The 12,934-nt window shown below is 45.3% G+C and overlaps 1 protein-coding gene across 4 annotated transcripts in view; it reads right to left on the bottom strand.

Moving 5' to 3' along the window:
- Positions 1 to 300: 300 nt before the first annotated feature.
- The window catches only part of ppargc1a (peroxisome proliferator-activated receptor gamma, coactivator 1 alpha), a 36,138-nt gene continuing 23,504 nt past the window's right edge, over positions 301 to 12,934 (bottom strand). For all 4 annotated transcript variants that reach the window (XM_035648949.2, XM_035648948.2, XM_035648950.2 and 1 more), the window contains 6 exons: positions 9,947 to 11,177; positions 7,586 to 7,678; positions 6,524 to 6,644; positions 4,535 to 4,656; positions 4,044 to 4,195; positions 301 to 1,717 (listed from right to left, as the gene is read on the bottom strand). In XM_035648949.2, the coding sequence (XP_035504842.2) occupies positions 1,614 to 1,717; positions 4,044 to 4,195; positions 4,535 to 4,656; positions 6,524 to 6,644; positions 7,586 to 7,678; positions 9,947 to 11,177 (1,823 nt within the window). In that variant the 3' untranslated portion in view covers positions 301 to 1,613. The remainder of the gene's footprint in view (positions 1,718 to 4,043; positions 4,196 to 4,534; positions 4,657 to 6,523; positions 6,645 to 7,585; positions 7,679 to 9,946; positions 11,178 to 12,934) is intronic.

Below are 12,934 nucleotides of genomic sequence, written 5' to 3'. Positions count from 1 at the left end.
TCAAATACAAGATCTTTAGAAAATTCAGGAAAAGGAAATTGTAAACTTTTGTTTGGCATTCACATAATCAAGCATGAGTGGAGCGATGACAACAATGTGTTCAGAGCGGTGCAACAAAATTCCTGCGAAAAATCATTTTATTGCTTCATGTTCTGCTTCGTGTCTGTAAAGGAAAAACCGGCGACGTGCTGCAGCTCTGACTGACAGCGGAGACAGAAGTCAGTGACATGATGAGGGGCTGGCTGCTGGAGTGATTAGCTGAATGTTCTGATTGTTTTTGGAAAGGCATAGAAGGTCATATTATCCCCCAACCAAACCCTTTATTGTACACCTTGTCTAGTGATTACACGTTTAAATAACACAAATCAATGGACAACATAAATAGCAAACAAATTTCATGAAGTACGCCGTGTCAAAATGGAGCCCATAAATATCTTTTTGATTCAAATATTAAAATAAATAGATAAATATGTGTTTGTAATGATTGAAACAATTTGAATGCAGTATTCCCTCTCACTGGAGATAATCAAAAAAGCATACAAAGCAATTAAAATCAAACCAAGATATATATATAGATAGATATATATATCTATATATATACTGATTGCTTCAGAAATAATTAATAAAAAATGGGGTACCTTTTTTTTTACAATCATGAAAAACACGTTAAAAATGCATTTTACACTGGTTGTATAAGCAAAAACACTGATTGAGAAACTTTATAAACAGAGAAAACTATACATGGTTGACTGTTTTTCCCCATCAAAATAACTTAAAAAAGGACATTTGTTCACATGCCCCCTCAAAATGAGCAACTGGACACATCTTTTTTTTTCTTTTTTACAATCATGTCATCTAAACATCATGTAGGTGTACAATATGTTTTACAGTATTGTAATTTCTACAGATCGACATTCTGAATTAAGAAATGTTCTCCTCATTTTTAAAAAAAGGCTGCGTTTTACAGTGCATAGCTGTAACAAATAAAGAACTTTATCCGATATGTACACAAAATAAAAAATATTCCTTTTCAGAGCATTTGTAAATACACAGCTACATTTCACCTCAAAATGTAGACAACAGTGTTACCTTGAGAATTTTACCTCCAAGATACAATTCCCTATACTCTTTGTTTGTAGTGTAACACCAGATCCAAACACCAGATTTGAAAGAAAGAAAAAATCAACAGCAAATAAAAAGAAGAAGAAGAAGAAGAAAAAAAACAAATCTGGCTGAACAAGCTGCACGTTTTCACCCCCAAACAAGTGTGGGCATTGTAGTACTTGGAGAGAAAAAGAAAGTTGTTGTTTTTCTTCTTTCACTGATGGTTGTACAGCAGTAGAGTGCACCAAACACGTGCACCAGGTTCTGAGGGTTCACTGGCTTTCCCACAATGCAATGTCTCTTCCCCCCGCTCTTCAGCAGCTATGTTCATGTAAACTTTATTTCTGATATATTCATTTATATTGATATAGGTCTATAGACTTATTTTTATATACTCTATGACACAGAGTGTAAAACTTCTGGTAGTCTCGTTGTCGAAAGAGCGAGAAAACAACTGTGAGGTATAAGACGTCCCTCTTTGTGACAGACGGCAGGCGCCACTGAACTGGTTACCTTCTCAGGCTGCGCTGGGCCTCCCTCAGCAAGCTGTCAAAATCCATGGAGTCGTACTTGCTTTTTGTGGAGGCTGGATCAAAGTCGTCAGAATGGGAATCTGAGAAAGGGGAGCGAGCAAGATCGTGGTCAGTGCTGAGCGGAGACACGACTCTTTGAAAAATGCATATACGTTTCCGTCCTTCGTGTTCCCACGAGAGGTTGTGGTCAGAAACCCCCTGAATATTCTGCCTTTACAGAAGGACAGTTACTCTATTAGACCTGGACGTGCGTCTTCCTGACAGAAAGTGTTCTGTCCGCATGTCTTTGGCTACTGGACATGAAGTGTTGCCAAATTCCCACAAATTCACGAGTAACATGAAAAAAAAAAAGCAGGATAACGCACAAGCAACGTACTGTGTGCCCAAGGGTCAGTCTTGAAGATAGCGTCTCATGCGCTCTTGTGTGCCGAAGCGTTTCTTGATCAGCCACATTTAATTTGCATACAGTCACAACCTATTAACTGCTACCAAGGAATGCTCATACTGGGGGTATTCAATTTTTTTCTTTTACTCGGAGGCCACAGATGTGAAAGCGTATCCATGTCCTATATTTTTTCCTGATCAACCTGATAATACATTAAGAGTATCTTATCTCTGCCAACAGACAGCTTCACAAATGGGCCCCCCAACGGGCCCAGCGGCGCACTCCCGAGAGCGCTGAGAAATGGCAATGGCCATGGCAGCGAGGAGATGGCAGTCGTGATCTAATGCGGTGGCCGAGGGCTAGCTCGCGTCACACTGCGCACCTTGAGGGATGAAAAAGATCCCGGTGCTCTGCTTAAAACTAATGGACATGTCTCCGGAAACACAAAAACGAAGAAGAAGAAGAAGATGCAAGAGCCTACACGACTGAGAAAAGCGGAAGAGGTTTGGATACCACACTGTCCTTTCAGTCCCTTTGTCCTGCGCTATCAGTGTGGGGGCCGACCGAAATAGCCCATTCTTGACAAAGAGGCGGTCGAATGAAGGCCTTTCCATTTCAGTAGACTGATTAGTCAATCTCGGCATAATGTCTGTCCTCAAGGCTTTAGGATTAGCCACTGTTTCTCTGCGTTTTCAATTCCTCGTGTGTTCTCTTGAAAAGCAGATGGCTTGCAGCAAGAGTTATGAAAAAGTATAATAACCGCGTCATTTATTGAGGACAAGTGCCCCCCCCCCCCTCTCTCAAAGTGACCCTTTGACCCTGTTGTCGCTGTAGCTTCCTGACCTCACATTGTGCTGGTAAATACATGTCAGGGGGGAAACTGGAGTCTCAATATCTGTCATGTATCGTATACGTCATGAAATGGCAGAGATGATCTTTTGAGGCTGCGCGACACTTTAGGTTCTCACTTAAGTTTTCAACATGGCTGCTCAATTATCGCCACCTCTATCGCTGAGCAACTGCAGAAGAAAAGAAAAGTGCCCTTTTTTATTTTTTTATTCACATGTCAAAGGGGGAATCTTGCCGGAGGAAAAAAGCCTTGATTTCGCTGATAGCTTGCATTATTTATCGCGTGCGTCATTCGGCTTTCAGCTTTCATTCGAGCACAGTTTTCTATCTGGGATTACAGCGTCTGAACAATATAGAAGCTGTGCATCATACGTGCTTACATATGTGCACTCTAAGAAATCACTTGTGTAAAAATGAATTCACTGTTACACCGCAGTCTTCTTCCGCGATCCCCTGACTCCCTGACAAAACCAGTGGGAATGCGCACAGTGGTCCCTCCCTCTATGTAAATGATTGGCCCCTACGTGCCACATCAAGGCTCTACCACATTTCGGCACAGCAACAGCTGGCAACAGATGGACCCTCTCTCTGGAGGGAGGAGGGGTTGCCGGGACTTAACCTTGCTCCCACCTTCTTCCTCCTCACCTCATCTCTTCTCTTGTCTTTGTTCTACCGCATCTCTCCTCCTCGTAATTTCAGCCTCACTCCTCCCGCTTTTTTTCTCCGTGCTCTTGAAGCGATTCCGAGAAACACACCTCAGCTGCACATATGCTGTCTCCCTCCCTAATGTCTTGCTTTTCATATCAACATGGTAGAAACGAGCATCCGATGTCCATGTGAGCAATGGCGTCTGCGTTCTCCTGAAGATACTACCAGCAGTGAAGGAAACGGAGCTCTATTCTCTACGTGTTCAATGTCTGACCTCTGAACTCTCTTTGCCTTTTTGAGCCACGAATGCCTGGTGGACACATTCAAGGGTGTAAAAACTTTACCAGCACGAGATGGGTTTTCTTTGATCTGCGGGCATTACTCAAGCCTTTTTTTCCCTGTCCAATTCCCCCTCCCACTTTCCCTTTTTCCGCTCTTTTTTTTACTGACAGTCCCTCAGAGCGACGCAAATATACTGCCTGACTGCAGGGGGCTGATGCAGAGAACAACAATGCTGCACTTACCCAAGTCTGTGTAATGTGATTTGCAGAACTGCTTCTGTCCGCCAAAGCACAGCTCGAACTGAGGCTCGTTTGACCTGCGTATGGTGTGTCCGTTCTCAAGGGCGGCAAAGGCGTCACAAGTGTAGCGGTACGTGATGAAGCCAAAATTGTCCCTGGTCGAGAATAGAAAAACCATACGTCAGAGTGGTGCTGTGGGGCAACAATAACTAAACGGCGGGGGGGGGCCTTGTCGTAGATGACGATCATGCTATTTATATGCAAAAGAGAATCAATAAATGTGTATCTTTGGGGCCGAGGAGTAGATGAATCAGGAGACGCTCCGATACTGCAAAGGCACTCTCTTCCTCTTAGACTTTAAACACTCGCCTTTAACACTTACAGCAGAAATAAATGTCTACTATTGCTGTGGCTAGCGTAAAAAGGCACACACACACACACACACACACACACACACACACACAAACTAAAGGAAGGAAGTCCTGGGGCCTTACCCATCGTCCCTCAAGTTCACTGCACATTCTTCAATTTCGCCAAAGACTTCAAAGCGGCGCTTCAACTCTGTCCGGGTGCAGTTGGACCTCAGTCGCCCCACGTACACCACCCGTCTCTCCTCCTGCTCGTTAAGAGGGAAGACAGAGCAAAAAAGGAAGGAGATTAAAAGGGGAGTCTGTTTTTCCTTTTCCCCCTCGCCTTTCTTCACTGCGCCTTAATGAATTGGTCTTGATCACTCCTGTGGATACTGCGGCTGACTTTGTGCCCCCGGTTTTGTCCCTCGTCTCCGTCTGTCTGTTGTGTTCCTCTGTGATTGGTTCAGCTCGCTTCCTCTTTATCTGATAGAGTTGCGAGTTTGGGAGCGCCTTCAATCTGCCCTGGCACCACAATTCCTCTTTCTCTCTGCGACTCATGAACCAGAGGCAGAATGATTTTTATCAAATGATGCCATGTCTTTGGTTTGCTCCCTGCTTCGTCTTTCATGAAGGTTAAAAATAAAGCTGTGGTGTGACTCAGCCGTATATCAAAAGTCAAAGTTACCAAAATGCACAGCAAACTAGACAGGGCAGTTATCTGAGAAGTCGGTTAATACTGTAAGAATATTACATCCAGTAGAGGGGGAGCATTGAGAGCAGCAGTAGTGAGCCACAGGCCCAAAAAACATGTATTTCCTTGAACCTCAGAGGACGTGGGGGTCATAGCAGAATAATTTAAGAACAAACTGCGCCAGGCCGCAATTATAGCTTTTGAGTAGTTTAATTGCATCTGCTAATCATACAATACAGCGCAAGCCTGGGGCTATAGTGTATCACTGGTGTTATTTATTTATTCATTCATTTATTTGCCATTACTGGGCCAAGTCCACTGAGGCCTGTTGGAATTTTCACTGCTGTCTTCGGGGTAGTAGTATCACACTGTGTATGTTAATCAGCTGCCTTGTGCTAGACTCAAAGTTCACCTTTGCCCCATTTGATTTATACAGAGTTGCTGAGAAAAATCTAAATTAAATACAGGTTGCTGTTTTTTTTAAGCCCCCCCCCCCCTTAATGCTTACATACAGTTTGAGACCAAAAAAAAAGTATTTGCTGAATTAGGCGTTTAGTTGCTGACAACTGATAAATAGGCGGCCTTTTCTTGATGGCACCCTGAGGGCTGCCTCTGTGTGCGTGCAAGTGAGTGAGAGAATGAGGCAAAATAAATAAATAAATAAAAACAGAACGAGAGAGAGACAGACAGACACAAGGAGACGCTTTCACGTCCCTGGCCTCCCAAACCTCGTTTGACAGCTTGAGCTTTACCGCTCGTAATTGTTTGTCTCTCCATCTCTGAAAATGAATGCATGCCCAGCCACGTCTGCATTACTGCATCATTTAATGCGCGCTTTATCAACGGGTGGCAGTGGAAACCTGAGTAATTTCACACTGAGACAAGCAGGGATGGAGATATGGGTGAAATATGATGTTCACCGCATCAGGCAGAATTTTGAAACAGATAACGAAAAAGGAAAAGAGCTCAAGAGAATCAGTAGCCGTTTCCTTTTCTGTCCGTTCCCTCGTCTTGCTCTCCTAGTTTCTGTTTTCCACTATTTTAACATTTTGCCCCTGTGGTGTGATTAATAAGAGTCGACAGTGTTTCCAGATGACAGAGACGTTAAAAATACACAACCCGGAGATAAAGAGGAAGGGCCTGTCGCCTGAATCATTCAGTAACTCACTTTGTGTGTATTCTTGCAGGAGAGACACACACTGTGGCACATAGGCAGCAGGCTGGAGGCTGTCTCAAGTAATGTGTGCGTGTTGTGTGTGTCTGTGGGAGGTTTCTGTTTGTTTGCAGGAATTTGTACCATGTGCCACAGCAGTGATTGCCTGTGGTCTTTTATCAGCAGAGGCAGGAAAGATGTAAAGTACAGCACAGAAAACAAAAAACAGGAAAAAAAATAAAAACAGGGCGATAGAGGAAATGAGATGGCAGTTGTGTTCGTGACTCACTATTGCTTTCTGCCTTTGCCTCTCTCTCTGCTCGGCTCTTTCAAACTCCCGCTTCTCGTAGTCCCGGCGGTACTCCTCCCTCTTCAGCCTCTCGTGCTGGTACTCCTCATAGCTGTCATACCTGCGGAGGATAAGATGCACATGACATCACTGTCCTTGCTCGTCCTCCAAATTCACCTTTCCTGTTGATGCTGATGAAGAACAACTGCCGGTATTCACAAAGGAGTGGTCCCCTCCCCCTTTTCTTTTCTCAACACTGATTGTTGAGAAGGGGGCTTGCAAAAGGAAAGGAAATGGACATGTTAATGAGATGTCTCCTCGCCACTGATATGATTACGGCGTCCGCAGGACAGGCCCGCGGGAGTGCCGGCGAGCTGCGCGGTCTGAGAACCAGGCAGCTGCAACTGTCAGCACAACTTCACATGTCATTACCTTCTGCTTAGTTAGGGCTTCATCATGAAGGAAAGTGCAACTTTCTCCCCCAACCCCCGGAAAAGCACAAGATGTGTCTGTTAAGTTTTTCGACTGATGAGCGACTCTCGGGCTTGTCGAGTGTCATTAGGCACGTGGGTGCCAAATCAGCTGAGAGTGCTGAGATGGTGTCCGTCTCTCTCTCTCTCTCCCTGCTGAGTGCCAGTACTTCTCTGCATATGAAAATGTCCCCTCTGCAATGGCTCATGGAAAACTACAGAGGCACTAAGTTGAAAAAGCATCGGGATACAGCTGGGAGCGTCAACTCCTAAGTAAAGTTTGAATGTGCATCAGTACGATTTGGGATTTCTCTTGTCACTCGTCCAGTAAAACATGATCAATTAAACATATTTGGCCTGAATGTTTGTCAAGACTGCAAAAAAGGAATCACAGAGTCATCAAACTATTGCCGAGTGGTGACAGGGAGAAGTTGGCTGTTCATGGTGACCGCTAGTCAGTTTGTTTTTCAGCATTCCTTCCATTGTGAGGTCTTCTGAATTGTTCCTTCTAAGAACACACATTTGACCTGACTAAACAAAGGTTAATATCACACATTTGTTGGAGATAAAATAATTTATTTAGAATAATCACCTTGGCCTGCGGCTGAGGGGAGATCGAGACGGAAGGTGGGGGCTCTTGTGAGTCCTGGAACGAAAAGTGCTTGAATCTGTGTTGTGACGAGACCTGAGGGAGAGACAGATGCTTAATTTTAACAACACCTAAGAATGATGTTCAGAAAAAAAAATTTAAAAAGAGAATAAAGCACATTTTTGACTGCTGCTGCAAACTTGTGACACTCTTCTTGGCTTTGGGAAGCAAATCAACTTCTTTGATATTCACCATAACCATTGAAATGCTAAAATAAGGTTAACTGCAGGTAAAAGCATTCCGTATTCTCCTAGCCATGTCCTAATCTAACCCACGACCACAGGAAGTGTGCATAATTTCATGCAGAACTCTTTGCACACCTGAGTTAGCATATACATGCACCGGCTATCTATGTTGTATGAGGGAATGGTCAATACTGTAGACTGCAGAGCGTGTACCCCTGGACTCCTTAAGCTTCATGCTTAATTATTGAAGTGTTGCTGAAGAAGGAAGACCTGAATAATGGAAGGAGAGAAGTTTTGGGAGCTCAGTGGAGCAAAGCAATGCCAGTTTGGAAAGATCTAGGGTCTTGCACTGTGAAACTCAACCCTCGAGGAAGAATTCAGAGAATTACTTTGCTGAAATTCTGTCTTTCTTTTCTTGCATGAAACTATAACAAGCGTCGTGTTCTGTCACTTTCAAAACTACAAGCTCAATCCAGTTTTTTTAGAATCTGATCGAATATCTTGGGAATATGCTGTGTAATCTGAGTATGTTGGCGTAGAACAGAGCCCGAACAGAATAAAGTGAATCTATTGGCTCTTGCGAAGTAAACTGACCTTTAAATAATCAGGCAAACAAACCGAGTCACTGCAGTGGAGTCCTGAACTGAGGCACTCGATGAATTACGACTGACAAACCGAATTTACTTACACTCTCCTCAGTACCTATAGTTTTTGCTCTGTTCTTCTACCATCAAAAAACCCCAGCAGAAACCCCCTTGGCTCTGATCAAAGGGAAACATGGGAAATGTAGTTCTCACACAGTGCTATGATGATAGGAGTCTCATTTGAGAGGGGTTTCGAGACTACATTCCCACAGCCTGGATCTGGCTTTCATCTCTGGGGATGTAAAAGGAGGGTTTGCCACTCAGTAAAAACAACAGCTGCCGCTTAAAACAATAGCCCCGGCATCAAACAAAAAAGGGGAGCGTGCGAGTGTGGAGGGGAGTGAGTGTTAGGAAGACACTCAAATATACTGTAACTCCCTGCCTAGAGATGAAAACTCATTCTGCTCAAAAGTCCACTGCCTCTGGCACCTTTCATGTTCTGTTTTTTTTTCTTTCTTGTTCACTGTTCATTGCACCATCCATCCAACCTTCTTTCCACATTGTCAGTTCAGAGATATCAAAGTGCCACCTGGTTTAACAGGCAGAATTTAGGTTAGCATAACAAATGCAGATAATTGGGCCGCCCCCTGGAGTTTTCAAACTAAATCAGAGCCAGCAGTGTTTCCAAAGGTCTCCATTTTAAGGGACTCAAGGACCCTGTTCAGACCTGTGCAGGTATGAACGCACCCAAGATGGATCGAGGACTCATTTGACCCACACTTCGCTGACGTCCACTGGCCCACTACAGTTTCAAAATGACCACCCAATTTCTTTTTTTACAGTTCACACGGTTTTCCATAAACCGAGTTATATGTGGTGGCTAGCTACAATATCAACAATGACAGCCACATATTGATTTTCTGTTTTATTTCTATTTCTAATTAGTCAAATGTTATTTCATTGTAGAGGAGTGCGAAGTGCATTGATTCACCCTGCACCTCCTAGCCTTGTTCTTTCTCTCGCTTTCACACACACAAAACATTGTCATAGTCGGCCTATAGCTAAAAACAACAACACAATGATGTATGTATTTATTTGTATAGAGACCAGGGCAGAGAGATGATCATTAGTTGGTTAGGTGTCAACTGACGTACTTACAGCTGTCCATTTGTGATTGGATCACCCAATGTGTCCTTCCTTCCAGGAAGGAATGAACACGGACAGAAACTACATCGCCAGAATTAAAAGTAACAGAAGTGAAGTGTTTTAAAACTAAATAGAATTAGTGCGGATGTAGCTTTGCCATATGTATTTTACATTTATTCAAGGTAAAACGATGACCAGCAGGAGGTCAAGATCCCATGCTAAGAGTCTCCAGGGTCTCTCCTGTCTGACATCAACTCTGACGCATGATCAGGCCTGTTTTACACTCCTAAGCTAGACCCCCGCTGGCTCCAAGCCCTATTTAAACCGCATGGGTGGGGAGTAGCCAAGGTTCAAGGAGCCAAGGAGAGGGAGAGAGAGGGATGACTTACCAGGAGGAGGGACGTCTGTCAGGTGAGGTGGAGAGTGAGCGCCTTCGGTAGTGTGAGGAGGAGCTGCGGGAGCCAGAGTGGGAACGGGAACGGGAGCGGGACCCGCTGCTGGTCCAGCAGTAAGGCCTGCCGGGCGAGAGGAAGAGAGAGGAAGGTGGGGAGATGGAGCCTCGCGAAGGGGAGCAGCTGGATGGTGGGGAACTGGTGGGAGAGCAAGGGGGGCAGTCAAAGAGTAGGTCCAGAGGGGTGCCCTCCCATGGATAGAGGAAGCGACTGTCACGGCCCTCACCCAGCTCTTGCTCGTCGTGGAAGGGCAGGTAACCTGGATGCAGGTAGCTGGAGCCAGGCTCCCTCTTGGAGTCGTAGTCATCCGCTCTCTCTTCAAGGGACTGAACGGCTGCAGCCTTGTTTGTTTTGGCGCCTGGTTGTCTCTCCTGACCATCCGGACTATGGAGTGCTTGTAAGGGGTGGCCAAAGTGCTTGTTGAGTTCTGCTCTAATTTCTTGGTCGCGTAGGAGCTTCCGGCTGGTGGCAGAAGAGTGTTGTTGGTCCCTGCAAGTAGTGGCCTCTTGGGAGGGGATCTCAGTGGTTTGTGTCGGGCTATGCTTCACCTGGACCCGAACTGCTTCTTCTTTCACAGAGGCAAAATTCTGCTGCTTAGCCAAAGGACCAGATGAAGCTAATGATGGAGAGCAGGAAGATGGAGATGATGAAGAGGATGATGGCATGGCTGTGTCCTTACATTCGACATGCCTGTCCTCCACTTTGCATACAGTAGGCATGGGTGCAGCAGTGGCATCTGAGGTGACTGTCTTTTCCACTGCTGTAGTCATGGTAACAGTGGCTGTGCCGCCGCCCTTCTTAGTGCTAGCTGAGGCTTGGCAATAGTCATGGTCACTGTAGCCACGGGATGCCGCCCGCTTATTGTTGCTAGTGCTGCGATGCTCCTCAAGACCGCCCACCACTGTGTGCTGGGGTGCGGAATAAGGGAGGGCGGTGGACGCTTTGCTCAGCTGAGCATAGAGCTCAGTCTGTTCAGGACCCTTCCTGTTGGGGCCCCCGCCTGAGGCACATGGGGCCGGGGCCAGAGCGCTGGGGCCCAACTCGGTCAACCTGGCTCTTTTGCATGCCAAGGCCGAGGAGGAACATGAAGACAACTTGGTTTTGAGCGATGCTTTGAAAGGATTCTCTTGACTGGCTTTGTGTGGGGGCGTGGTAGGTGGTGTCAGACCTGCAGGAGGATGAAGAGACAGAGGTTGGTGGAGGGTTGGGGGCAATAAAAAGAAAATGGAATCATAATGCAAACCACTCCAAATACCCCCCTCACCCCCCTCCCCTCGCTCATCTATAAACTCGCCAGTCAGTTTATGGACAGTGGACACAGATACATGCCTGATTAAAATATTCACTTTCACTTGGCCTAATCCTGATCTCTATTTTATTGCAATCTTGACAGATTAATGTAATGCTTGGTGTAACTTAATATGGTGGTGCTGTAATATGGATGACTTGCTACCCCCTTCCTCTCTGACCTTGGACAGATCCCTTTTCTTAAAAAGAAAAACCACAACACAAAACCCTGCAGAGGACAAAAGCAATGCAGCCAATGAAACACATTTAAGCACATGTATCATACATCTGCCTGCCTCACACAAATGTCTGCGCTGGACAGCAGCCAATTCATCTGAATAAAACAAAAGACCTTTTTTGTCTGTCTGAAATAACCAGCACTGACAAGACGCAATGCTCGTCTAAAGATGATCCGGTACCAAATCTCTCTGAAACAATGTGGGAAGATACCGTGTGTCAAAACGCTTAATGTACACGGTGTTGTTACCACAGCGAGATGTCTGCTATGTCATGGAAGCACATGAAGTACAGGCGAATGGGTTGTCATTCTTCTCAGATGGCATGTCCCCACTGCTTGTGCCCCCCGTCTCTTCCCTGCCTCCTACAGATTTACAACCACACAGATGGCAGTTATATGGGAAGTTCTGAGATGAGCCCACTTTATAGCATTGTTAATGCACTCACACAAACAGCCACCGCCACCATTACTCTCATTCTCTCTTTCCTCCTCTACTTTCGTCTTGTATTCTCCCCTTCCCTGTCTGCCATCTTCCATGGATCAGTCTCCGTTTCTTCCGTTCCATCGTGGTTCCCTTGGCATCCCTTCCCTGTGTCTGTCTGGTACAGAACAAATGTGCCCCCACACACACTCGTCACTAACAGTCTCTCACTGGAGTCAAACTCAGGCACTTTGAAACACCTACACTCTCTCCTCCTCTTTGCCTTTCTTATAATGCACATCACTCTTCCCTCGCTAGTGAATTGCACCAAATGACAGCTATTAGTATCAAAAATCCAGTGTTGGAGTATGCACTGGGAGGAGAGCTTGGCAAAGAGCGGGCGGCAGCCTGATACATAAAAATGTAAGTTTCTGACACCATTTGCTGTCTTTGGAATGCCTGATCCATCGAATAATCATCCTACTTATTATCTGGCTGTGTTTGTAAGTAGGACTGCAAGCCACCGCTCACCTCTGTCCCCCCTTCTCTCATGTCTTTCCCTTCCTCTTCTCGATTCTAGTGATATAAACGTAGACATGAATGCATTATGCCAATGAAATGAGCTACGGAACAGACAAAGGGGGGTGGGGTGAGATCCTACACAATGCCTGAGGAACTTCTGTTTCACCAATGAAGCACCATCTGTCCAAAACAATGTGTGCGGGGTCATAAACTAGGAGCCATTAGCAATGGAGGAGAAATAAATCAGAATTTGGATAAATATGTGCCTCTCAGTCAATCTTGCTCGTGATGGATGATCCACAGACACAAACACCAATCATGTACCCACCGGAGAGAAAATGATGAGGCAAGTGAGCAAGACAAAAAGAAAGAGGAGCATTTCATAATCTTTTTTTTTTCTCTCGTCCAGCTGTAAATTGTGAGGAGACCTCGGAGCGAATAACAACTCCAGGCTTAA

This window comes from Scophthalmus maximus, chromosome 12 (genome assembly GCF_022379125.1).
Source record: "Scophthalmus maximus strain ysfricsl-2021 chromosome 12, ASM2237912v1, whole genome shotgun sequence".
In the NCBI taxonomy this organism is placed as follows: domain Eukaryota; kingdom Metazoa; phylum Chordata; class Actinopteri; order Pleuronectiformes; family Scophthalmidae; genus Scophthalmus; species Scophthalmus maximus.
The sequence above is the reverse complement of the archived record's forward strand: the minus strand, read 5'-3'. Positions and strand labels throughout refer to the sequence as shown.